The 27,181-nt window shown below is 47.6% G+C and overlaps 1 protein-coding gene across 2 annotated transcripts in view; it reads right to left on the bottom strand.

Annotated features, from left to right (window-relative positions):
- Positions 1-27,181, bottom strand: part of SORL1 (sortilin related receptor 1) — a 139,924-nt gene that overhangs the window by 15,154 nt on the left and 97,589 nt on the right. For both annotated transcript variants that reach the window (XR_005025249.2, XM_036887607.2), the window contains exons 26-38: positions 22,337-22,462; positions 19,510-19,617; positions 17,863-17,994; positions 16,838-16,969; positions 16,091-16,225; positions 15,122-15,277; positions 10,828-10,977; positions 7,110-7,241; positions 6,073-6,199; positions 5,742-5,911; positions 3,665-3,777; positions 3,322-3,426; positions 2,511-2,583 (exon numbers count right to left, since the gene is read on the bottom strand). Coding sequence is in view for 1 of the 2 variants with exons in the window: in XM_036887607.2 (XP_036743502.2) it covers positions 2,511-2,583; positions 3,322-3,426; positions 3,665-3,777; positions 5,742-5,911; positions 6,073-6,199; positions 7,110-7,241; positions 10,828-10,977; positions 15,122-15,277; positions 16,091-16,225; positions 16,838-16,969; positions 17,863-17,994; positions 19,510-19,617; positions 22,337-22,462 (1,659 nt within the window). In the remaining variant the exon portion in view is untranslated. The remainder of the gene's footprint in view (positions 1-2,510; positions 2,584-3,321; positions 3,427-3,664; positions 3,778-5,741; positions 5,912-6,072; positions 6,200-7,109; positions 7,242-10,827; positions 10,978-15,121; positions 15,278-16,090; positions 16,226-16,837; positions 16,970-17,862; positions 17,995-19,509; positions 19,618-22,336; positions 22,463-27,181) is intronic.

The following is a 27,181-nucleotide window of genomic DNA, read 5'->3' as shown; positions in this document are numbered from 1 at the left end:
GTGGGCGCCAGTGAAGTCCCGGCAGCCTCGAGTCCTTTCTGAAAGCTACCTGACAACAGGAGAAATCCTAAGTCCTAAGCTGTACATGTACGTGTGGCAAAATGGAAAGACGGTGGCCTCTGCAGTCTGGCGAACTTGACACTTAACAGCCAACTGTGTAACCTGGGGCAGGTTATTTCTCCTCACTGAGCCTGGAGATACTGTCTATATTTCACAGAGAAATATACTAAATTCACTAAAATAATATATGTGAAGTGTCTTGCACTCAGCTGCTGCTCCCTTTCTCCCCATTTCCAATAAAGTCCCACCTCGGCCAGATGAAAGAACTGGTCAGCCACTGGCATTCTCGGGAAGACCCGAGCTCAAACTAAGAGCAAGGGGACAAGGAGAGAGCAGCAGGCCGAACAGACCCTGCTCGGTTCAAGTGATGAGCACCCTGCTTGTCATTTTGAAGGTCGGCCCACCAGCGAGCTGACCGTGCTCTGCCGGGGCACCCTGCCGCGGCTGGATGGGATCCGTGTTATCAGGAGGTGATGTCTGATGACAACTTGTGTATTAGACTCTCAGCACATATGCATGCCTCAGACCCAGGCGAGGCAAGAGAGACTCAAAGTGGCAGATAAGACTTGGTGGCGTAAGAGATGCACCAAAATGTGGGGGCGTCCCTCCAGAGGCTCAAGCACGAAATGAAAGGGGGCTTGAGGAAAGTGCAGGAACCGGAAGAAAGAATGTTAGGAGTTTCGGGCTGTCAACACAGCAAAACAGTCCAGGTGCCACCGCAAAGCCAACCTGAATGATAATCACAGGGGACTGGGGGCAGGTCAAGCTCTCCAAATCTGTTTCCTCAGCCACGAAATGAGCGTAACATCCTTACAGGCTTGATAAGGATTGAGAGAGAGAGCAATTCATGTGAAATAACAAGTACTGGGCTTAGAACACGAGAAGTGCTCACAATCGGTGGCTTTTCTCATTGTTACTATTAACCCACTGTGTTCGCGAATTAACGCGGAGCTTCTGGTGATGCCATGGCCACTCTGTCCTTGTCTTAACGTTACTGAGACACAAGGTCACAGACCTATCACAACACATGCTTTCGGACTCAGCACACAGTTGCCTTCGGCACATACCCTAACCGAACCCCTGTGAGGAGCTGAGGTTCAGTCATCAAAATCGTGCAAGTTTAAGAGAAACAGGCACCTGCTGAGATTTTCAAATGCAGGTAGGGAAGTTTAGGGTTCCTTTTCCTAAAGCTGACCTTCAATGCCCCTTCTTCTTAGTATGTGCTGACAATACATTTCGACCGGTTTTGTAGAGGGAGCTGGTAACAGTCGAGGGGAGTGTGAATTCAGTATACTTTTTCCAAGCCCCACAAGCACCTTGCTGCAAAGACTGGCTGGCTCACTGAGTCTGGCTGCCTCCTGCCCTGACCTCTATGAGCCCCAATTTTAAAAGTGATCAGAGAGTGGCTCTCCACAGCCCAGAGCCTATTTCTCACAGGTTAAAGTAAAATCCCCCCGTCACATTCCAGGAGACCCTTCTGGCTTTAATACTAACAAGTCCAGAAACGAAAGCCCCAAGTGCCAAGGCTCAGAGGAGGAAAATCCCTCAGGAAGATGAGTCTGTGCCCCAGTGTGCCAGAGCCTTTGTTCTAGCTGCTTCCATTCACTCATTCACCAGCCATCTCACCGGCTCCTATCCAACACCAGTGACAGTGCACAGGGAAACAGACCAGCTCTCTGCCTTCACGAGACACGCACGTGCAAGACGAAGTGCCAGGCCCTCTGCGCACTGCATGGTGCAAGGGCAGCACATCTCAGCCCAGGAGAAGCAGGGGGTGCTGGGGTTAAGGCCACAAGCTGTGGAGTCAGGAGGATCAGGTTCCAACCCCGGCTCTGTCACTTACCGACTATGTGCCAAGCCACATAACCCCTCCCAGGTCCTTATCTCTCCTTAGAGTTTCTCTGAAGCTTCAACGAGACGAGCCGATGTATGCAGAGCAGCAAGCACTCCAGAGTGCCCAGCCCCTGGCAGGCAGCCAGCCCTGACTAACATCAGCTCTAGTGCTAGAAACTACCACCCACACATGACTCGTCAGGGCCGCTGGGGAAGCAGCAAGTGTCAGCGTGACACATGCTTAAAGATGCTCACAGTGAACATGGAAAAAATCACCTTTAGCTTTAGTGAAGGGAAGGACTCCTATTTGGGATATTTAGTGGATATTTTGAGTATTGTGCATGGATAGAAAGCTGGGCAGGATGGCCTCTGGAAGTGCCTTTGTATGTTTGCACTACGAGAAATGCTCAGTTCAAGCAGGAGGAATACATACGCCAGTCACCTGAAGACGTTGTAACCAAAGTACTAACTGGAGACACCCAGAAAGGTGGGTGTTTCAGGGGAAGGAGGTTGAGGGACATTTTCTAGTCTCTGTTTCTGCATTTCCCGATCATCCTTAAAATGATTTCCAAAAGGTTTCTGTCTCCTCTAAATCTGCAAATGCTGGGATCATTTACCTTTTCCTTTTACGGTGGTAATGGATTTAGAGTCGCTCCAGTTTCCTATCCCGCGACTAGTCACTGCAGCCACCTTTTCAAATCAGAGTGTGAATTAGTATGAAATACGGGCAATAAGCCATACAGCAAGCATTCTGAATGAGCTAGAGGGGTGAAACTTTGGCAATGAGGGTGGAAAAAAATTATATGCACAGGGATCCAGGATATTCAGAGGACCCAGTGACTGAAATAACAGGAGGAAAGAGATGATGGGACCGAGCCTAGATAAAGGGAATTGTGACAGTGCAAGATTATGAAAAGTCCATTGATCAAGAGATGTCAAGGTTGTTCTTAAGGGTAAGGGTGAGACAGTGTGTGTGTTACCACGCATATACACATACACATACATGGAAAAGGAGATTGAGGAAATGATCTCAACAAACACTATTTGTGCAAAATCTCTTTTCTGCTAAAGACACGGAACTTTCACAAGATCTCCATATCAGCTGATAAATGCCACTTATCATAGCTTGCATCACACTGCAGCCAGAGATAAGCAGAAAAGAGATGGGTATACAGAATGCTAGCAGAATATCAGGGGTAAAAGCTGGTAAAGCTGCATTACCATTGGTGCTCAAAGAAGTCTTCTTTCCAGTCTATGGCACTGGTTTAGGAGCTTAAAAGAATGATGACCTCCCAGAGCAAGGGCTGGGCACCTAGCAGGCCACTAAAAAGCATCTCATAAAGGGGAGCATGGAGCTCTCATGAAAAGGCACCCATCTCCCTATGTTCTAAGACTGCCCAGATGGCTGAAATGGGTGCTAACACTCACTCTGACAGTGTATGGCGTGTTGACCAGCAAGTTCTTTATTTCTGTAGAGTTACTAGCAGCCCTCTGGGAGGCCCACATCTTGGAACCACTCCGGCTATATTCTACCTAAAGCAAAAAGAAAAAGATATTAGTAACAGGTAACCTAAGGGGCTGGGGCATCCTGATGCCTTACAAGGAGGCAGGACAGAGGAGAGATGAGATGCAACATGTCCTAATGGATGGGTCATTATTTACAAGGCTATATACCTAATCAAGTCCTGGTCATACAGAACACGCTTCTGTTCTAAGAGACCCAGAAATCTATGCACACCAGCACACCCGCCAACTCCCAGAAGGAACTTACAATATACTCTCGAATAAGGCCATTGGTGTGGGCCGGAGGAGTCCACTGGCCCACAACCACACCTTCCACTTCCCTGTGCAGCGACAGCTGGAGATTTCGAGGAGCATCTGGCACTGGAAAAGAGGTAAGTTGGAGTTAAAACCCATGTGATCCCGCTCAGCTGGAGGACTTTCCCTGAGCTCAAAACAAGGGCAAGAAAGAATCTAGAGTCGGGGGTGGGACCCGTCCACCAGGAGAGGCTGTTAGCTTGATTTTCACACTGACAAAAACCTTTCTTTTCTTCCAGAATGCAAGGGGTGCTGAACACACACAGGTCACGGCTTAGTCGAGTCTGACTTAGGGCTGTGCTCACAGGGCTGCATGACGAAATCACTTGGGCAGGTGGAGTGACCAGTGGCCCTGGGCCTTCAACACTGAGATATTAATTGTCAAGGGCAGCGCCTGCTACCTTGACTCGTCACACAACCAGAGAACCATGGGCCTGATCACAAAGAAACAAGACTTACTTTCCAAAAGCACAAACGTCTATATCCAGAACAGTGAGAAAGAATTCCTATAGTTTAAGCCACCTCGCCTTTGTGGTGGCTGCCCAGCCAACTGAGACAATGAATATTCATCAACAATTAGTGACTGCCAGCCCTTCAAGGACTCATCTCTGAACCCCCAATATCTAACACAGAACCTGAGCGACAGTAGGGGCTCAGCTAGTACCTGTGGGAAGAAAGTCACGGACGGTGTTCCAGAGCATCAGGAGTTTAGCCAAGCCACTCCATGACATCACTGCCTCGGCATCTATTTTGTTTGGCCCAGTGGCCTATGGGGGCCTTAAACTGACATTGACCCCTCATTCAAGTGCATGTCCTAGATAACAATCCTTAGGGTTACTAGCAGATGTGAGTTCCTGATATGACTTCATCAGTAGCCCTCGTGAGAACAGTCTTTGTCCCCCAGCCCCTAGGGCCTCCTCCTTGTGTACCCCATGAAGCCTGCCAAGACCCTCTCCTTTTGGCTTGAACTAATCCAGCCCAGGAACCCTAAAACAGGCATGTGCCCTGGGGCTCTGGCTGCTGTCTGCCTGTACCTGCCTTGACCTCCCTATGTGGTGCCTTGAGGGGTGCCATGTACCCCTAGGACTTACGAGTAATAAACGTCTCTATTCCAAGTTTCCCTTGGGGCCTTTGGTTGACCGTCTGACAAGCCAGGGCTCCACGGAACAAATGCTAATCTAACAAAGGCAGACACACAGGTTCTCTTGTTTTATTTTGTTTAGTACTTCTTGCTTTGCGGAGCTACACGATGCTCCACACTCATCTGTAGATGCCCCACCCCAGGGTGGCATCAACAACTTCTTCAGGAAGCCTTGGCCCTTTTTGTTGAAGAACGGCATCAGAAACCTACATCTAGGTGTGCTCACCGCTGCCCAAGTGTCAGCTCTCTGGGCCTTCTCAGCTGACAAAGCACAGGCACACGTGACCTGTTGTACATACGGGGGTCTATAGATATTTCATATGTGACTATCTGCAAGCACGTTTAAGATAAACGAGTGCAAACAGACAGCTCCAAGTGCGACCCAAGGGTAAACATGGGCTCTGATGACAGTTGCGAATGCAAAGTTCACAAAACCATGGACCAAAGGTCAGCATAGTAAGCACACCGTCACCCCAGTGTCACCTACTGTGAAAGGGGGAGGAAGCAGGGAACTCTCTAGGACGTGTGAGTTTTGGTAAGCTTCTTCTGTGTACTTCTGCTGTGCCTCATATTTTAATGACAGTCATCTCATAAACGCCATTACTGAGACATACCTAGAGATGGACAGTGGAGGCAGTAACTAAATAAAAAATGCAAATGAATGAGATGGGCAGAATCTGAAATTAACTTCTTAGGGTAGAAAAAATGTGACATAGTAAGAATAAATGTTTGACAACCCTGTCGGGACCATGAAACTAAGCCACAATACTTCTGGAACACATGAGGCACGTGTAATTACGTTCCCACGCTCCTGAGCATTCTTAGGAAGCTCTTCAAAAATTCCACATTAGGTCTAGCACGTGTTATCAAAATCGGCCCTGACACTCACGTCCTTCCGGAGTCCGCAGCGTCACGATGTCGTTGGTGTTGTGTGACTTGCTCAGACACTGGACCTGGACTTTGACCTGGTATGTGGTGTCTGGCTTCAACACTTTTAGTATCGTGTTTGTCTTATTGCTGTGGGTCTCCAGCGTCTTCCAAATGCTCTCTCCAACGACCCTGGCCAACAGAATAAAGATACCATCACATCAAAGCAGCAAGGGGTGGCCAAGATGTCTGACTCAGTTAATGGGGAGCCACTCCGTGCACACAAGAGCTGTGGAGCATCCAGTGGCAAGAAAGACATCATTTTCTTCTCCTGTGGCAAAGAGGGGGCCCACCTGTAATAGACGTTGTATACGCAAGAAGCAGAGGGCATTTTCTTGGGCCGCATCCAGGTCAAAGTTACATCCCCAGAGAAGTCAGCTGTCCACTGAAGATTCTGTACTTTGTATACAGTCAATTCTTCTAGAGAGAGAAAGGGGAAAAGGGAAAGAAAGTGGCACCTTACACAACCTCAGATTTCAAAGGACCCAAGAGCTTCCTTGATCTTTGGCCATCTAGACTGTCAGGCCACAACCCTCATCTTATAACATCCCAGAAAATAATTGAAGCCTTCCTAAACAACCTTTCCCAGGGGTTCCTATTTCCAGCCATATTTTCCCTTGCATTTCACCTCCTTGTCTGCACTGATTTGATACAGTTTCTCACCAGAGAATGCTACAAGCCCGAGGACAATGCCACACACAGCAGGATCCGGTACTGCTACAAGACTGAATGTTTGTGTCCCCCAAACGCGTATGCCTAAACCCAGTCCCCAATGTGACAGTATTAGGAAGCGGGGCCTTTGGGGGGGTGATTAGGTCACAAGGACGGACCTCACGAATGGTATTAGCATCCTCACAAGAAAGACCCCAGAGAGCTCCCTCCCCACTCCCACTGCATGAGGACACAGAGAAGAGGGGCCTCCATGTCCCAGGAAGCAGGGGCCTTGGGCTTCCAGCCTGCAGAGCTGTGAGAAAGAAGGCTCCTGTTTATAAGCCGCCCTGTCTGGGCATTTCGTTACGCAGCCTGCACGGGAGATGACAGCTACTCAACGCACTCCAGAGAGGGGCTGAGTCCACGCCCCCTGAGCCCGAGGCGCTGTGTCCCAGGGCTGCACCCACACGAGCTGGCAAGTGCGTGGAAAGTCGGCTAAGACCAGTGTCTCCCTAACTGGGATGAGGTCCGCGGGAAGCTGGATCAGAGCGACAAGCCTCGCCCCACTGGGTGCTCCAAGACTGGGCAGGAATCGGTTCCACGTCCATGCTGGGGAAACTCCCTGGGAGTGGGAGACAGAGGACCTGCGGAGGCCGAGGGGTCGCCCGGGCGCACTCACCGCCGCATGCCCTCTCGTCGCTGCCGTCCGAGCAGTCCAGGAAGCCGTCGCAGCGCTCCGAGAGCAAGACGCAGGCCTCGCCATCCTCGCACCTGAACTCCCGGCTCGTGCAGGTCAGCGTGCTGTGCGTGGCTGCAACACAGGGGAGAGGCCATGCTGTGCAGAAGGCTCGGCCTGCGGGGAGAGGGGTCTGTGCCTTCCGAGCCAGCCAGCTTCCGCTTCCGAACACGCCTCTGGAACGAGGAAGGAGGGCTCCACGCTGGCACCGCTGTCCCCTGGTGGGACATTAATGACTGGAATCTGCCTTCAGAAGAGTGACAGCTTTGCAGTCAAGCAACCCGGGGCCTAACTCCTGGCTCCATGTGAGCTTAAGCAACAGCCTGAGCGTGAGAGTGCCCAAGTGCAGTTCCCCTACATAAAACTGGGGCAACCTCCCATCCCTTTCGTGTCTACAAGGATCCCGTGAAACGAGCACCTGCCCTGGTGCCTGGAGGACAGCAGGCACCTGCCCCTGCAGGCGCCCCTCCACCACATGGCTGCTAAGCATCCTGGTACCGTCATTAGCTTGCAGCCCGGAAGGACACACTGACTTCTGGTTTGGGTAATGCTAAGAATAACAAGATGAATCACAGTAGTGAGAGGCGTATCTGTCTTATGTAGTAGCTCCACAGGAAATGAAATAATGCAAACAAAGAGCATCAGTAAGTTAAGAATCACACAACTCCGGTGATGAACCACAATTTGATGTTCAGTCAGTTGGGAAGGTTGATCCCAACTGGCATATGAGAGGCTCCGAAAAGGAAGAGGTGACAATGTATTTGCAAATGATTCCAAAAAGAAGAAAGAAGAGAATGGCTTATAGAAACCAAACCTGCCACCCCAGGTGGGGCTGGACTTCAGACCTTCCTGATAGAGACTCACACACGCTGGCCTACCCCAGACAGGAAAGGCCATCTCATAACCCAACCCACCAGCAAGAAGGGTCTGAAATCACTCCTGCTTCTCCAGCTCAAGGTGTCCACACCCAGTCCCCGTAAAAGGGCTTTGCAGGTGTGATTAAGTTAAAGACCCTGATGTAGGGAGTTCAGCCTGTGTTACCCAGGTCGGCATGTCCAGTCACCTGGGTCCCTAAAACCTGAGATCCTTTCCTGGCTGTGGTCAGAGAGGAAGATGGACAGACAGACGGATCAGAGAGATGGAATCTGGATCAAGCTTTGAAATGGCTTTGAGGAAGAGGGCCCCTCAAAGCTGGAAAAAGTGAGGAAACAGATTCTCTCCTGAAGCCTACAGAGGAACCAGCCTCGCCCACATTGTGGTTTTTAGCCAGGGAGATGCATCAGATTTCTGGCTTACAGAATTATAAGATGATAAATGTACATTGTTTTAAGATGTTACGTTTGGGTAATTTGTTACAGGGGCCACAGAAAACTAATACACATGTGAATCTCTACTTGCCCAGACCTCGCACTGAGGTTTCTACCTTGGCTTCCTGAGTTCAAATTGTAATTTCTCTACTGGGACTCGGAATCAAGCCCCTCCTCCCTCTGTTCCCTGCCCCGTGCAAATATGCACACAGTATTCTACATCATGACGTATCAATACTAAAAGAAATTGCCAAAGAGACCGCTAATACACTGTAATGATCTGAGAGTACAGAATCTCAACAGTGATTCTAAAGAATCTTCTGGAGAATTCTAAAAAATACAGATTCCTAGGACCTGCCCCCAACCTACGGAAGCAAGGACCTGAAGCTGAGCATGTATAGAGTTTACAGAGCTTCATGGAGCTTCATCAGAATGGCGGGGCTTGAGAACTTCTGTTCTAGAAAAAGAAAAGGTAATCCTGCTTTCTATCTGAAGCACCGGATCCACTTCTGACAAGCACAGTTTAAGATGTTCGTAGAGAAACTGCATAATGTTCTCATGAGAATAACCAAGATGGTCAAGAGGAAAGCATAAAGGGTCCTGGGATATTTCCCTAGAGATGAGAAACACAGGGGCTGGGGGTGAAGGGCACAGTGGAATGTTGTAACAGCTGTCCTCAACTGGTAAGTTTTCACAGGGAAGAAGAATTAAGACTTCTTTGGACGTCTCTAGGGTACATGTACAGACTTTAGTTAAATGTATTTTTCAAAGAGCTCTCTAAATTTTCAATGCGAGATGGAAAATACCAAAACCATTTGAGAGGCTTTGTGCAAACTATAATCCCCCATCTCCTGGAAAATCACTGTATTACTTATCTGTTTTATGCTGAGCTGAAACTGGTTTGCCTTGGGGAGGCTAAGAGGGGAGTTACAGAAAAGATCACATTATTTAGAAAAGGTTTGAGAATGACTAGCTTAACAGTATCAGAAGCCAAAGAAGGAATCCATCCATCTGCTGACCCATCCACCCATCTATCCACCCATCATACATACATCTACTCACACATCCATCTATCTATCCATCCACCCATCAGCCACCATCCATCTACTTATCCACTCACCCATCCATCCATCTATTCATTTGCCCATCATCCATCTATCTAACCTCTCACCCATCCATCCCTCCACCCACCCATTTATCCATGAATTCAAGGTGGAATTCATCCATCCACCAACTCAACTACCCACCTATTTACCCATCAGCCATCCACCCACCCACGCACGCATCCATGTACCCACTTACCCATCCACCCCACCAGCAGGCATTTATGGAAGTCCTACTGTGAATCAGGTACTGTTCAAAATGCTACGAATATGGTGATGAATAAAACAGACAAAGGGCCTACCTTCGTAAAGCTTAACTTCTATTAAGAGAAGCAGCAAACAAGTAAACAAATGTGTTTTTTTTTCCAAATATGTTATTTTAGACAGTGATTAAAAACTACAAAGATAAAGAGAGTCATGGTAACAGAGTAATGGGAGGGGGGCCATTTTATATAGGATAGTCAGGGAGGGATGTCATGCTCAGAGGGGACTGTTTTGGAAAATACCAACCTCCCATCACAGAATTATTCCATGTGGTAAGAATGTGGTAAATGGAATCATTTAAACAGATGAGTGGTAAAGCTGGACGATGCCTGAGGTTCCCCTATGAAACCTGTCTCAGTATTTTAAAAGCAGGAAAACACGTTTAGAAACAGAAAATAGAGTTGTCATGCATCTCTGAAAATTCTTAAGCTGATTATTAAACAGATGATTAATGGGCAATTAGAACAGAATAGACTAGTCTTGAGGGGCCAGCTTCTTGAAGAATCATGCCACGCTAATCTCATCTCCTTTGATAGGGTTATCAGATTAATGGGCCGAGGAAAATTATAGATAGAGCCATCTTGATTTTAAGACCCTTAACTAAGCAAACATCTTTATGAATAAAGTGGATTTGAAATAGGCTGAAGAAACTTATTTAAAGGATACTGATTAATGAAATAATCTTGCCCAGGAGGAAGGTCCTATTTTATTTCCTTTTTCACTAATCTCTATTTCTCTGCTATTTTGGAGTATGCCACCCCATGAGAACTTTGGCATGATGAAATGACCATGACTTTGTACAAAGAAAACCTACATAAATACCCGAGTCTATAAATGACTAATCCTCTTTGCAGCTTAATTTTCCTGTCTCTAGAATGCAGACAGTTGCCACATCACAAGGTTATTTGTGAGAAAGGGAGCACAGATATTGGGGTCTGGGGCTCTCCAGACCTCATCCCTGGGGTGGATTTCGCTCTGACTACTCACGACAGTTGGCCTCGTCCTGGCCATCCTGACAATCCTGGTGCCCATCACAGCGCTTCCAGTTGGGGATACACGTCTTGGGTTGGTGGCACTCGAACTCAAATCGGTTACATCGCCCAAGCTGGGTGGGAGTGGAGGCGGCAGTGACATTTGCTAGAGGAAGAGATTTGGAAAATTCACTCTTTCAGCACTGTGGGAGCTGGCCGGCAACCGCAACCAGTTCAATGTGTTGGGAGACCAGTGCTGTAGGGATTACGATGGGACCTGAAGACACCTGTGAGCGCTAGATAAAAACAGATGGGCAGACCCAGGCATCTCATTTCGCTCTTTCATAGGAACCACTAACAGAGACAAAAGCGACACAATCTTGGAAGCTGGAAAGCAGACAGACAGTGGGTAAGTGACTAAGGGGCCCAGAGCAGACTACACCCCATTCTAAGCTGTCAGAGCTGCAAGCTACATGCCAACAAGATCAATGCCACAGAATCCTCAGAAAGGTGGAAGACGTAGCACTTCACTGGGCGTGAGAGGGGAAAGTTACAGTCAGGGAACAGAGGGAAAAGGCTTCAGCAGCGCAGAGATCGCAGATCCCTTCCCCCTGCCAGCCCCTCCCTGGATGTCGGCCCTGACGGGAGATGCAAGGATTGTTACTTACAGAGGGAGAAAACAAGAGCTGGTTAGACAGGCACAGTCAAGAGCAAGAACACTGCCCCAAAGACAGGGGATTGCCCCTACAGATGGCTAAATGTACAAACCTTAGTCTTCCTCATCCAGAACTTTGGAGTGAGACCATTTTCCTCAGCAAGAGATTATAAAAATCTCCAGGGAAACTGACCTGCCCCAGAGACAAACCCTGAAGCAAACCCCGGGAGAGTTCTCTGACCGCAGCACTCGAAGCAGACAAGCCCACCCACATTACAGAATTTCTCAGGATTTTATTTCCCAGTCTTAAAACACAAGCGAGTGACCCAGGATTGTCTGAGGAACACCTTTGACCTGGAAAGACAGAGCCAGTGCAGACCCACTTCCCACAGAAAAAGAAAGAAAAGGGAAATTTGGAGGGAGCAGAGGATTTGTAAGAAGAAAACTTCAAAGATAAATACCCTTAATAGACTCAGAAAGAATACATATTTATCCATGAAAAAGGACAACATGCCATAAAAAAGGAACAGCACTACAAATTTAAAAGCTCATAGAATTAAAACAATGGTAAGTGAAATGTAAAACTCAACAGAAGAATTGGAAGACAGAGTTGAGTACGTCTTCCAGAAAGTAAGAAAACAAAAAAAAAGAAATTAAAAAACACAAAAGTTTTTTTTTTTCTTAAGTAAGGACCAGATCAGGAGATCCAATAATCCAATGTATGAATGGCAAGTGTTCCAGGCAGAAAGAAAAAACAGAGAAGAAAACATCACTAATGGAGTTCTTCAAGGAAAGATTCCCAAAACTAAAATGCATAAATTAACCAGAATAAAAGAATCTGTATCCTCCACATTGGATGGAAAGGGAGCCACATCAAAGCACGATTGTGAAATTTCAAAACAACAGAACCAAAGCAAAGATACTACAGGCTTCCAGAGGGTAAAACCATGTTACCTACAGAAGATCAAAATCAAAATGGCTTTAGATTTCCAAAGAGCTGCTCAAAGACAATGGGGAAATGCATTCAAAATTCTAAAGGAAATCTATTTACAACCTAGAATTCCAGACCCAGACCAACTTTCCATCAGGTTTGAAGACAGAAGAAAAAAATTTTCAGGCTAGCAAGATATCAAATAAACCACTCACAGACCCTTTCCCTTTCTCAGGAACTTTCTGGGAAAATGTGCTCTACCAAAACATGAGGTTAAACTAAATAGAGAGACAGAACCTGGGATATAGAAAATAGGAGCCTGCACAGGAGAGACGTGAAAGCGAGTCCTTAGGTTGGAGAAGCGACATCCCAGGAGACACCTGTGCCCCAGGCACACACGGCCAGTGGCACAGACCAGAGCAGCCAGACTCAAGCGACGAACACGCAGACGGCCATCATCACTGCGTCCTCGGCCACCCTCTCATCACATTCACCCAACAAAACCACTGGAGGGTGCACTGCACCTAAATAAGGGAGGAAACCAAGCAGGTCACAAGATCCAGGAAAGGGGGACTCTATGTTGGCAGAAAGGCAGAGAGAGTTCCGCAGAGAGCAGGGAAGCCCCAGGGAAAGGGGATGAGCAGGCCCAGAGGAAAAGCAGCCCAGAGAGGGGCCTCCACGGAGTTGGAAGCAATGTCTGCAAGGGCAGCACTGGAGCCGTGGGGTCGCCTGAAGCAGCAGCCTTCTGGGAAGTCATACTGAGAGGAGACGCATTGGCAAACGGTACAAAATAACAGGCAGAAAACTAACAGAACAAAAAAGGGCAATTGTTCATTTTGGGATAGTGTATGTGTGTATTCCATAGTTTTATTTGGATTTTCAGAGGAACCTCTACTACCCCCTAGGACCACTCTGCTAAAACAAGGTGCCTGGAGAAAAGTGGGAAAGAAAATAAGGCTGCAAAGTGAGGCACATCACAGTGCTTCTGCTGGATAATAAGGGAGCCACCAGAAGGCTCCAGTCCTGGGGATATGATCCTGCATGAGTATGTGGCTTCTTGAAAGATAAATGGAAATGGGGAGAGACATGAGGCAGAGAAACCAGTTAGAAACTTTTACAGTGAAAAAATCAGATCCGAGAGCTAGAGACACCAATTTACATTTGCACTGACAATGTACATAAAAAAAGTCACAAAATCTGAATGCAAAATCTAAATGGGGATCTGCTCATTGGGACCAGTCAGAATTGGCTCGAGTCTCTTAATGTCTTGCTTAGAGTCTCAATAACCAAAAAGCAATCTTAAGAGAAGGATACATCGAGTTACTTTATAAACAGGTATGTGGGCCCTGAGGGGAAAGAGCAGAGATAAAAAATTTTTTCAATTTATTTTAATTTGAGAAGCATTTATGAGAAACCAACTATTTGCCTATTATCGTAACAGGCACAGCAGGGGATTCAAAACAGTATTCAGCATGACCCCAAAACACAAGGTGCACACAATCACCACGGAGAGGGAAGGTTTATGACATGAAGTGACGAGGAAGCAATATGGCAGGTCACAGTTAAGAATCTAAAGGGCAACAGGTAAAAGAGTAACTGCACAATCCAGTCTGAGACTGGAAAGAGATCAGCAGCAGTTAAAGAACTCAGTGAAAGCTCCAAGGAGGTAGGGGGAGCGGGGAATAACGCCCCACCAGTGACACCAGCCGTCTGGAACTTTAGGTAATGTGCAGGTCATATGGGCAGCTCCTGACCTCCATCCAGAAATTCTGATTCTGTGCTTTTTATAAACACTCCAAGTGACTGCACTCCAGGCGGTCTTTGTACCATCCTTTGGGAAATACCGATGACATATCAAGGTCTCTTTGAGCTACAAAATCCACACTTCTGTCTGCCATGATGGACAGTGGGTTTCATAGGCAGGGAAATTAGGAGGACAAGGTCGAGGGCAGAGGGCTCTGATAAGACAAAAACCTCACAGAAGGAGTATAAGCAGAGAAGAAACAGGTCTGTCCAGAGTGCACAAGGAGCCCAGCTGAGCAGAGGTGAGAAGTAATGGCAGGGAAGGAGAGGGCAGCTCACGCAGGGCCTTGAAAATAGGATTCAAGGGTCACACAAGGATGCTAGGAAAAGGATTATACAAACCAGGGCAAACAATTGTCTATTCTCGTCCTATAACTGAATTTGGAATAGAATCCTGGTTAGGAAAGGACACAGCATCCTTACCTCTGTTCCACCCGCAATTAAGGGCATGCACTTGATGGGTGTCTCAGGGTTTACCCGGGCCTCTGGAAATACGGTTTACTGCACGGACCTCCGGATGCCTCACCATATTCAGCCACTAGATGGCAGTGCTTACCCTTCTTTGAGTAGGATGGCCGCCAACTAGCAAGCAGGAAAATTGGGCTCCCTTCCCTGAGAGTTGAATACACACAAACACTTCCCTTTTAATTCCCACTGTAATTTCCTGTGGAGAAGGAAGCAAAGGTGGCCCAACCACAGCCAGGGTGGAAGGCAGGGTGGCTGGCCTTTCCTAGCACAATGGTCAGAGGGCAGCTACAGACAATGAGACCTCTAGCGTCCAGCTCCCAGTCTCCCTGCTTGGGAGGTGCAAAGCAGCCTGACACAGCACAGAGCCCAGAGGGCATTGAGCCTGGCCATGCTGCACCCAGGCTGTGCCCGCGATGGCCCTCTCCAGGGCGCAGAGGGCAGGCCAGCACTCACCAGGCGAGGGGCAGCCTTCTTCATCCGAGCCATCTGCACAATCTTGATACCCATCACACACCCAGCTGTCCATCACGCAGGCCCCGCTGCTGCAGCGGTAGTAGTTGGGCAGACACGTAGAGGGCCCAGGAGTAGGCGACGGAAGGATATGTGAGTCTGAAGAAAACACCAAGCAAAAAAAAAACCCCAAGTATGACAAGAAGCTTGATCTCAGACCAAAATGCAGCCCTAACCTCGTGTGGAGATCTCAGTTTTAGCTGCACCAGCCCAGGAAGGCCAGTGTCAGGCAGTTTTGAACAGCGACTCATCTCAAAATCACTCCTAATGGGGTGTCAGAGTAGCCTGTAAACTTCTCCCTTTTTCGGAGCAGATTCACCTTACCTATTACATTTGATGGGGGCTAATATTTGGATGAGTTTGCTTTTGCAGAAGCTCAAGGAGCAGATGGAAGGGTGATGACTCAGAACGCACAGGGTGACTGGCAGAATCCTACTGAGGCCAAGAATGGCTCTGGTTAACTCAGAGGCGACTCCCCTAAGCCCCGGCTCCAAGCGGCAATGGCGAGAAGTGGGGGATGAGGGCGTGCTCCCTATCAGCGCTCCTCAGGCAGCACCTGGAGGTCCTGCTCAAAGGCAGGCTCTGGCTCAGGAGGGAGGCCTGCGACGGGGTCAGAGACGGCATTGCTAACAAGCTCCGGAGAGCCACAGGGGCTGCCGGCGGGCGGAGCACACTCACAGGACAGGCGCGGGGGTTCACACGGTGCCTGCAAACTAGGGAATCCGGAACCCTAGGAACAGGGGAAACCCACACACTGATTTTCAAAATGAGAGGAGGATGGAAAAGAACTCAGAGTTACTCCTGAAAAAATCATTGACTAAGCCAGGCGCGGAAGAGACAAAATTCAATTCTGTGCAGATGGGCGGAAGCTCACCGACGCTTCCTGGTCTGGGGCTGCCTCAGGACCCTTACCTCCGCAGTCCTTCTCGTCAGACCAGTCCCCACAGTCGTTCTCCCCATCACATTTCCACCTGTTGGGGATGCAGTGGCCATTCTCACACTGGAACTGGAAATAGCGGGAGCAGTTTGGAGCTTCCGTGGGGTTTTCTGGGGAGATCGCACCACACCGTCAGTCATTTTCCCTGCACCGGTGCGCACATAAAGCTCTAGCCACACACCGCCCCTCAGCTCCGACACCCCAGGGCGGCCTGCACAGCCCACCCGGAGGCTGAAGCAGCTCCTCGGGCCCCAGGGGTGGCAAAGACTATGTCCACAAACTCAGCAAAAGCCCACCTTCCCGGACCGGCTCATGTTTCTCTGCCCTGTACTTCTCTCTCTTGCACATGATACCTGAGTTTTTAATTTTGACACTTTACCAGACAGAATGACCCAACTATTGACAATGACCCCATGGTGGCAATTTATAACTTTTAGAGGGAGAGGGGAGCACTCTCCAAAATATTTACCATGACTCCTCCACCATCGTCAACACACACAGCGTGAACTTCACAAGTGGGGAAAGAAAAGGAAATGGAATAAACATCCATATTAGGGAGCAGCTTCCCACCCCAAGACTCGCCTACACGCAGGTTCAAGAACTAGTGGGAGTTACTGCTGAGGAAAGAGAGGGCAGAGCCCAAGAGGGGGTGTGTGCTGAGCCGGGCCGCCGGGGTCCGCGTGGCGTGGACGTGGGGTGAGGGGCCGCACACGAGGCCGTACCGCAGTTGGCTTCGTCAGAGTCATCGCCACAGTCATCCATCCCGTCGCACTTCCAGATCAAACTGATGCACACGCCATTCTGACACTGGAAGCTGAACTCATCGCAAACCTTGTGGAACTCGGGGTCTTGGGCTAGAAAAGGGACAAACATCCAAAAATGCAGGTTAGTCCACACTGAGGAGTTCCAAGTCGTACAGTTGCTTGGAAACAAGAGGAAAGAGCAAGTGACCCCGCCAGGAAACTGCCTCGCTAAGGGATTCATGAGCCAAAGACAACTGTAGGCCTAACCCCCGGGCCCTCAGGAAGTGATCGCACTCGGAGATAAGGTCTTTAAAGAGGCAACCCAAGTAGAATGAGGTCACTAGAGTGGAGCCCTAACCCAATATAGCCAGTGTCCTTATAAGAAGAGGACACTAGGACACAGGCAGGCGCATAGGGAGACCATGTGAGGACACCGGGAGAAGACTGCCCCACCTACAAGCCAATGAGAGAAGCTTCAGAATGAAACCAACCCTACCCACATCTCGACCTCAGACTTGGAGTCACCAGAACTGAAAGAAAATACATCTCTGCTGTTTAAGGCCCTCATTCCATGGTCCTCTGTACTGCAGCCCAGGCCAACGAATAACAGTACCTACTCAATGTGGGGGCGCTGTTGTAGGAAAGGGGATACAGGGGAACACGACAAAGTGAAGCGCACACTCCAGCAGGAGGAGACGGGCAGTGACATAAACACACAGTGTGCAGAGCGGTGGTCAGTGCTGGGAAGACCCCTGGGGCAAGGCTAAGGGGCTGCAGAGAAGGAGACGCCATGCCAAGATCTCGACCGTTCTCCATCTTCCCCCCATACATGTGCCAACAACTGAAAGCAATACTTCTGCAGCAAAGGTTGAGTCTTTCTCGGGGGAAGCAAGACTAGAAACGCCATTGAGGCCCGTAAACCGGAGGGCGAGCCTCCCCAGAGCGGCCCACCCCCGGCAGCTTCCTCGGTGACGGCGAGTCGCCTCCCCGCCTGCCCCACTCACAGCATCCCGCAAAGGCCGCGTCCTCGTCCGAGCCGTCGCGGCACTGGACGATGCCGTCGCACACCATGGAGTGGAAGAGGCACTGCTGGCGGTTCTTACACACAAAGTCCATGAAGTGTGTGCACAGGGGCTCTGGAAGGGGTCCAGTGAGAAGGGCCATGAGCATTCGGGGTGGGCAGGGCCCTCGCTGGCCCCAGGCACACACACCCCAGCCCAGATGTGCACTCAGGAAACAACCGTTAGCAGCCACTGTGTACTGAGCACTTGCTCTGTGCCAGGCTCTGCCCTCCAGGACTTGGCATAGGAATGCATTATAAAACCCTCAAGACAATATGATGAGATAGTCCACTGTCCTGTTTTCAAAATGAGAACATGGCGGGCGGCAGTATGAAGCATTCTGTCAAGGGCACACAGTGGAGGAGGGAGGACCCTAAACTGACTGCCAGAGCCGTCCGACATCAAAGTCCACGGTGATCTGACTCTTATGGTACTGGGTCCCCACTGCAGGGCTGGGCAAACTTTTCCTATACAGGCCCAGTGTGACGGACAGAGTCACAGCCCCGAAAATTCACACGCTCAAGTCCTGATTTCCAATGCAGCTGTTTGGAGACACTGCCTTTAATGAGGTAATTCAGGTGAAATAAGGTCATAAGGGTGGGGCCCTGATGCAATAGGACCAGTGTCCTTCTGAGAAGACACCAGGGATGGGGACAGAGAGAGAGGATGGCCTTAGCATTGGAACCACAGACACAGGCTTGTCTCCGGCCTGCCAGCCAACCCCACAGATTCTGGACTTGCCAGCCTGCATAACGGCATGAGCTGACTACTTACGATAAGTCTCTCCCTACATACATACACATCCTATTGGTTCTGTTTCTCTGGAGAACCCTAATACAAGCAGAGAGCGAGTTCTCAAGGTTTTGCAGGCCATATAATCTCTATTACAACGAACTACTCAAATCTGCCACTGTGAAAGGACAGCAGCCAGAGACAGTATGTAACAAAGGTAGTGAGTATCTTCCAATAAAACTTCCCTTACTGAGAACGGCTTCCAGGCTGGATGGGCCCCAGGCCAGCGAGTGGACCCCTGCACTACCATGTCAGTTCTCAGTCTGGGCTGCCCAGCAAAATTCCTGGAGCACTTAAAAAAACTGTAATGCCCCAGCCACACTCTAGATAAAATCAGAATCTCGAGGGGTGGGGACAGGGACACCCAGACACCAGAAGTGGGGGGGTTCCAGTGTATATTCAGGGACAAGCACCTGTGACCTAGGACATCCTTTCTGGGCCGGAAGAAGACTGGGGACGAAAAGGGTCACCTGGCCTAAAAATGTTACCCAAGTAGTAATTAGCAACACTACTAAAACCAAGAAGGTTTGGGAAATAAGGGACCCATTCAAAACAGTTGGTGGATTCATGGAACATCCCGCAACTTAACAGTAGTATTCATGGGGCTGCCACCACCGCCCACCGCTGACTCGGCAGGTTCTCCTTCACCTGAACCGAGGCTCCCAGCCAGGATCGGCCTCCGAGGGTCCTGGCCCAGCGCTCGGGGTCAGCTCGGTTAACAGCTGACCACAGCAGGTACTGAGCCTGAATATGCTCACAAACCACCAGGTGGGCCCCTGGGGCTCGAAGCGGACTCACCGCAGAGCTGCTCGTCCGAGCCATCCGAGCAATCCCGCAGACCGTCGCAGTGTTTGATGGAGGGGATGCAGGTGCCATTCGGGCAGCGGAAGCCATTGCACTTCTTCTCTGAAATGTAATTCAGTAGCAGAGAAAATGACAACGAGGAAACAGGCGGGCACTCACTTACGTTGCTGTGAGGGGTATAAATTTGTACCACCTGGAAGGAGGGCAATTTGGCAATTACCTCCACAATTACAAATGCATATATGCCTTGACCCAGCACTGCCATTTATAGAAATGTAATCTACCTACACGGGTGAAAAATAATGTAAGTACGAGGTTACTCACCACAAGTCTGCTTGTAATAGATTGAAAACCACCTACATGTCCATCGATAGGGGGTTTTGTACTAAATTATAGTATACTGGAATACAGTAAAAACTGTTGATTATTAACCCTGGTTTTTTAAAGCTGTCTTAAGTGACTCACCATCTTAATTTCTCAGGAATTATAAACCAAAGCCCTTTTAGAGAAAGTCTATCCTAAAATTGTTAAGAATCTTAGTTTCCGTGCTTAGCATAGAATTCTGGGCACTAGGTCACCCCTTCTCCTGAACAGAGAGCTTCTGCCAGATACTAAGCTTAGAACTCAGTTGTAGCAGGTCGGTCACAGCCATTGCAAACCCAACTCTTGGTAGAACAGTTCTCGCAACAATCAGGTGGGAGGCAAGACAACATGGTTTAGTCCTGTAAAAAGTCATCATTCATAGGAAATTATTCTAAGGACATCAAACAGAAACAGTAAAGAAGCACCATAAATTGGGGATATATTTAATTTCCATTAAGTATAAAATGTTTTTTAAAAAGTACCAAAAATTATAGGGGGCAAACACCTACTCATTAAATTAGTGAAAACAACTAAAAAGATAAAATGTAGTAACAAAGAGTTGGGGAAACATACAATATATAACTGATGGGCACACTTTTGATATAATCATTTGGAAATGAAATCTGGAAACAATGAGATTGAGATCGATTAGAACCTTTGACCCAGTAATTCATTACTGAGGAACATATGCCAGGAAGTATCTCAAAGGAAAAATAAGGCCTTATTTCCAAGGACAGGAATGGTTTTACTATATAGAACAGTGTAAAACTAAAAAGCACTCAAATGCCCAACATATAAAGTGAATATGCACCCACATAAAAATGCTAAACACAATCTTTCTACGCAGATGGACAGTGACTGTGAAGGGGTATGTGGGGGGGACTTGGTGAAGGGGGGAACCTAGTAAACATAATGCTCTTTCTGTAATTGTAGATTAATGATACCAAAATAAAAAATGCTAAACACAAAAAAATATGGACATATGGGAACATTTTTAAAATCGTGATGTGAAAGGAGCCAAATATATAACAATGTGGAGATAATGATACACTCCCATGAACATTTGTACGGCGTGAAATAATAGAAAATATATACATTGGCCTCTGCCCCTGGGGATGGCATAGAGCTCCTAAAGCCTTAGAATTTCCTGGGTGATAGGAGTGTCTTTAGTTCTGATAAGGCAACCGGTGGTGGGCCCCTGAATGGCTTTAGACCAGAAGCTGATCACCAGGAAAACCGGGCCATGACTAGAGGCTTGGACTTTCCATCCCAGCCCCCATCCTCCAGGAAGGAGAAAGGGATGGAGACTGAATTAATGATCAATCATGCCTGTGATAAAACCTCCATAAACATCCCAAAAGTACAGGGTTCAGAGACTTCCAGGTTGCCGTACACGTGGAGGCGCAGGGACGGCAGTGGGCCTAGAGAAGGCACAGAGCTCGAGCCCCTTCCCCAGACCCTGCCCTAGGCACCACTTCCACCTGGAGGCTCTTCTCCATCCTTTAGTAAAAACCAGGAGATGTAAGTGTTTCCGTGATTTCTGTGAGCCATTCCAGCATATTACCGAACCCAAGGGAGGGGGTCAGGGGAACCCCGTGTACGCAGTCAGTCAGAAGTACAGGTGACAACTTGGGACTTGGGATCTGAAAGATGTGGGGCGGTTGGGGGGGGGGAGTCTCGAGGGACTGAGTCCTTAACTTCTGGGTTCTGACTCTACCTTGAAGGTTTGTCAGGTTGAGTTAAATTACAGGACTCCCTGCTGGCGTCAGGAATTACATGATGTGGAAAACACCGACTGGGTAGCCGAGCAGTGTCAGAGGGAGCGTTTCTGTGAGCAGACTAGTGAGGGCAGAGGAGAAATACACGAGTTTTCCTTACAGACACAGGCAAAGGGCAGGAAACCTTAAAAATATTTGATACAAAAAGCATTTTATAGATTGTGTTTGTATGGTAAGCAGTTATGTGGTTCATTTCTACTGTGAGGGGCACTATCTCAGAAGTCTTTTTTGAATCAATTATACTGAAAAAGTGCTACCTGAGGGGTGGTGAGCCGTGTTCCCAAAGGACCATGACTGAGAACGCTTAGTCATAAAGCACACTATTTATACAGGAACTGCTGGCTAATTTCTGGCAGAACGCTGCTAATATGACGCAGTTAGCCCTCTGGGTGGGTTAGCTGGTCTCCATTTCTTTTTTCCGTTAAGTTGTAATGGAAAAGCAGTGAGGCGAAGTGCCTGCCCGAGAATTAAGAGCACATGACACGCCCCTCTATGCCCCATGGCAAAGCCACCCAGAAAGTGGGTGGGCTGGTCTATTGTCAGAGTGGGGACATGGGCACAGCAAAATGCTACTTCAACTCCTGCCCCATCTGCCGCCTCTTTTCCTGAACAGTGGATGCTGGCGAAGCTCCGGCTGGGAACCAGAGTGTTTGCACTTACCGCAGAGCGTTTGCACTTACCGCAGTTGACTGGTTCCTCGTCAGAGCCATCTTGGCAATCCGTGTCCCCGTCGCACGCCCACCGCTGGGGGATGCAGTGCCCGTTGCGACACTGGAAGTTGGAGGCCTCGCAGGTGTGATAGATGGCTGCCAGCAAAAGAGAAGGCAGAGACTGTCAGTGCCTCCCTCACCCCTGCTCCCCTGGCAACCATCAAGGGGCTGACGGAAAAGGCATGACCTGCAGCGTCTGAACGTCCCCCTGGCCAGGAGGCAGGCACCTGGCACTGCCCTGAAGGTGGAGTAAAGCTTCCAGAGTGGACGAGGACTCGAGTCGGTGGGTTTATAAATGTCACACAAGCACAGAAATACAGGTTAAAAAATCTTTTACTTTCACAACCACCTATGAAGTAGGGATGGACTCCTCTTTACAGATGTGAAACAGGCTTAGAGAAATTAAGAAAGTCACCCATATTCACAAATAATAAGTAACAGCACCAGGGCTGACCAAGACCAAAGCCTGTGCTTTTTCTTTATCTTGCTACTCTGTCTTCTCACATGAATCCTCCCACTCATCCAGATTCTACAGGATCAGGAGAGGTGGCAGAAGTCAGGAAACCGGGTGCTACACCCAGTCCAGCCACTGTTTGAGGGCCTCAATTTCATCACCCATATTGATATTTGATGATCTTTGAAAGCTCAGAAAGGTATGATTTTATAATTCTAAAGAAACTACCCAATTTCAAATGCGGGAAACCTCTGGTCCAAAGAGCATAAAGGATTTATCCAAAGTCAAAGGGAAACCAGACCCCAGCACCTAGCACTGCCTAAGTTTCTGGTCAGTCAAGAGCAGTATCTTCCAGTCAATTCTACAATAATACACAGCATCCACTCTAATCACAGGAAGAGAAGAAGAGGGAGACAGAGAACCATTGTTAAGACTGAACAGCCTCATTTGCATATGTGGGCTGAGGCCACGTGGAAACCATTTAAAAACATCTCAAAACCTCAGTCAAAGACTAGCTCAAATGCATAATAACCACCTCAAACCCAACCAACACTACCGACCGCCTTCTCTCCCAGATTGCCCTTTCTTCCTCTGAAACAGAAAGCTGTTTGTGTCTCGTCATTGGTGAATGAAAGCCAGGACTGGCCTTGCTTCCAACCAACATAAAATAATACAACCGAATAGACAGGCTCTCCGTTAGTTTAACTGTGGGCAGGACGTCTTCACAACAGAAGCAGGCAAAACAAACAAAAATGGGTTGTTGAAGGCAAACTATAGTTACTTATTCAGTCAAGATGGTTGGCAATAAGCTACTCAAAGGTTGGGAAAACTGACTTCCAAAGCCGTCTAGAATCTCTACTGAATTTGAGGCTCTTTTTTGCAATACTCTGAAATAGAAAGGACCTGATTTTTCAAACCACTTTAATACACGGGGTGGTCCATTATCTGTTGTCTTCTTATCTCTCCAAAGACCACGGCCCTCTGTGGCAGCATGCAAATGAATCCACAAGAAGTTTCAATAGTTTACAACCTTTGGCACTCAGAATCCATTAAACATCTTTATTAAATATACTTATCTCTGATAAGAGGAGTCAGTGTATCATGCATGTTCAATGAGCTTTTGCACCAGGAACAGCCTGGAATACTTTTGATCTATTGATTTTACAAGTCTGACAGCCCTAAAAAAAAAAAAAAACAATCCCTCACCAAAGCCTTGCTCACTTTCACACAAGATGCTTACTATTGCCTGAACTCCATGCCACACTGAATATGCTTGTTATTATTCAGCCTATGCATTTCACTTCTAACTGAAAACAATTTCAGAGGACTAATGGAGTTTCCAAATGACCATTCTGGGAGACATGTCTGAGATCTCAGATTCTATCATAGAACTAAGCACAGAAAGACTATAATCAGTTTGAGCAATTTCATTCAAGTGGCCAGGAATGACTGGAATCCTTAATGCAGTCTCTTTTTCTGGATTTTTCCATCTTCTGAATAACATACTAGTTCTCTGACATTGGGTGTCTGGTAATCTGTTCTTTTACAAGGGTGGAAGAGACTGACTTTAATACAGACTAAAGAATTTGGGGGTGGGGGGGGAAAGAATCCTTGGCATGACATGACGGGATACATGGGGCTCTGAGAACAGAAAAGGCTAATGGGGTAAAGGATCATGAAATCGGAATATCAGGGTTTCTAAGAGCGGCCAATATGCTACAACTCACTCCCTGACTTTGACAGATCTTTCCTGACTCAGGAAGACCCTCTACAGTGATAACTAGAGAGAAGAGAACATCCAGGTGGGGTTCAAACAGATAATCTGACAGGAGAATTCAAACCAACACAGAAGGGGCCGGAAGGAAAGAGGATAAATTCTATAAAAAATACCTACGGAAAATTATGATAAACCTAGAAACCCAGATCCATCTGAATTTAGGACTGAGATGAGAATAAAGACATTTATATAAACAAAACCTTGGAAGAGTTTACCCCTCACAGACTCCTTCTGCAAGAAGCATGAGGGCTGGACATCGAAGGGAAGCATTAGATACAAGAAGCAAAGGTAACTGGTAAACAGGTAGGTACCCAGAAATAAGCTTGGCCATTAAAAAATAACAATGACCAATTTTAAGATTTTTCAGATGCAAAGTTCAAATACCAAGTAATCAGTATTTTAAAATACCAAGTAGTCACTAAGTATTTTAGTATTAGATCTGGGTATAGAGATTGGAATCAAATTATTCTGAAGTCCTGACAGGTCTAGGAGAAGGGAAAGCCATGAAGAATACACATAAAAACCCAGTAATTCCACTCCTAGGAATTTACCTGAAGAAAACAAAATCCTTGATTTAAAAAGATATTCAAAAAGATACATGCACCCCTATGCTTATCACCACACTATTTGCAATAGCCAACCTATGGAAGCAACCTAAGCATCCATCAATAGATGAATGGATAAAGAAGATGTGGTACATATATACAATGAAATATTATGCCATAAAACGAAAAGAAATCCTGCCATTTGCAACAACGTAGATGGACCTAGGAGTATTATGCTCAGTGAAATAAGCGAGGCAGAGAAAGACAAATACCATATTTCACTTATTTGTGGAATATAAAAACAAAGCAAAACAGAAGGAACAAATCAGTAGCAGACTCACAGACACAGAGAAGTGACTAGTGGTTACCAAAGGGGAGGGGGAGGGCAGGTACAGGGGCCAGAGGCGGGTGGGAGGGTGGGGAGAGGGATAAAAGGGCGCAATAATTTGCAATCACAATATCAAGTTGATTATGGGGACGGTTAAACCACTGTGATGGATATTTGAAATCAATATAAGATTGTATATTAACGATACTTAAATAAAAATCAAAATTAAAAAATGCATGTAAGATGTCTAAGGGTAACAGCTATAAGAACAGAAATCAAATGTTTAAAGTTCAAAATCAATACAGGGTAGTGAGGAGAAGGCAGTAAGGAAAAACCCAATCCCATGGAAAGTAGAAGGTGGGGAAGAACAAGGAAAATGTATGCACAGACCAGGCACACGAGCTGACGCCAAACGCAGTCAGCTGGCTCGACTATTTTCTTTGGCTTTGCGTATGACTTAATTTATTAGGTCAGGAAATAAAGTGACATGCCACACATCTTAATGAGCTCACATCTGACCTCAGACCATGCTGAGATGATAGAAGAGAGCAGACTTTAAGAGGTTTGGAAGAACGGCCATCGGAACAGGGAAAAAGCACGCAGATTTCCCCCAGGTTGCCCTGCTGGAGAAGAGCAGAGACGAAACCAGGCATCCGTGATGAGCCTCCTCACAGAGATGGAGATGCTACTTCACGCTGGAGGACTGGCCCACACTGCTGAAACTCGAGTTTGACTGACGTGGCTGTGCTAATAACAAGATGTTCAAGCATCCTGCACTTTACAAACTGAAGTGCCCAAGGGCACCCCTCTAATTTATTAACCAATTATCCACCCAAACGCAAAGCTTCCAAATAGCACTTGTGTGCTTCCGGGGCTGATGGGCAGTTCCTTCACTGATGAGCCCACATCTGACTTCAGACCATGCTGAGATGATAGAAGAGAATAGCCTTTAAGAGGTTTGGTTTCTCCCCCTTCTGTACACAGAAATTTTTTTCTGCGGGCCTTCCAGAGGCAGAGCTATAGACAGTGAGATGCAGAATTTGGTACATCACAGATCATCCTGTGTGGTGTATATGGCATTTGGGGAAACCCATGTCCTCCTTCAGGCCACGTAAGGTTGCCTCTACACTACAATGAATGGACAGAAGGACTGACATTACCCAACCAACAAAGGGTCTCTGAACATATCCTCTACCAGACACTGGACACTGGGAGCAGACAAAGGCCATTTCTGCCCTTCAGGAAGCAAGTCTAAACCAGAGCACAGCACAGTTACTCATATTTAAGTTTAGGATAAGGGAACAGATCTCCTTTCTTTTTTCCTGCTTTTGCTAAACAGTAAGCATGCTTTGAGCTCCCAGATGCTGGGCTGGGTAGGAACTGCTGGGGTATTGTGGGAGCAGGGAGATTAAGACCTGGGATCCAAAAGTCACTTCACAAAAGTAATGATCCACACCAGGTGACTAAGAGGTTGACATGTTAATGATGAATTGCAAGCAAAGCCTGAATTATCAGTGTAAAAGCAGATCTGCCCTCACCATAAAATGGATAAACAAAACATCTTTATCTCCGTCACTGGAAGGATTTAAGGTACAACTGAATGACAATTTCTAGAGGAAGGTGCACAGAAAATTTACTTATCAGGTAGTAGAATTTGTTTTTATTCCTTCACAACCCCCCCAGCTCCTTGCTCCCTGCCACTCCAATACAA

Source organism: Manis pentadactyla, chromosome 13, assembly GCF_030020395.1.
Source record: "Manis pentadactyla isolate mManPen7 chromosome 13, mManPen7.hap1, whole genome shotgun sequence".
NCBI classification, from domain to species: domain Eukaryota; kingdom Metazoa; phylum Chordata; class Mammalia; order Pholidota; family Manidae; genus Manis; species Manis pentadactyla.
This window is presented reverse-complemented; position numbering and strand designations above follow the sequence as displayed.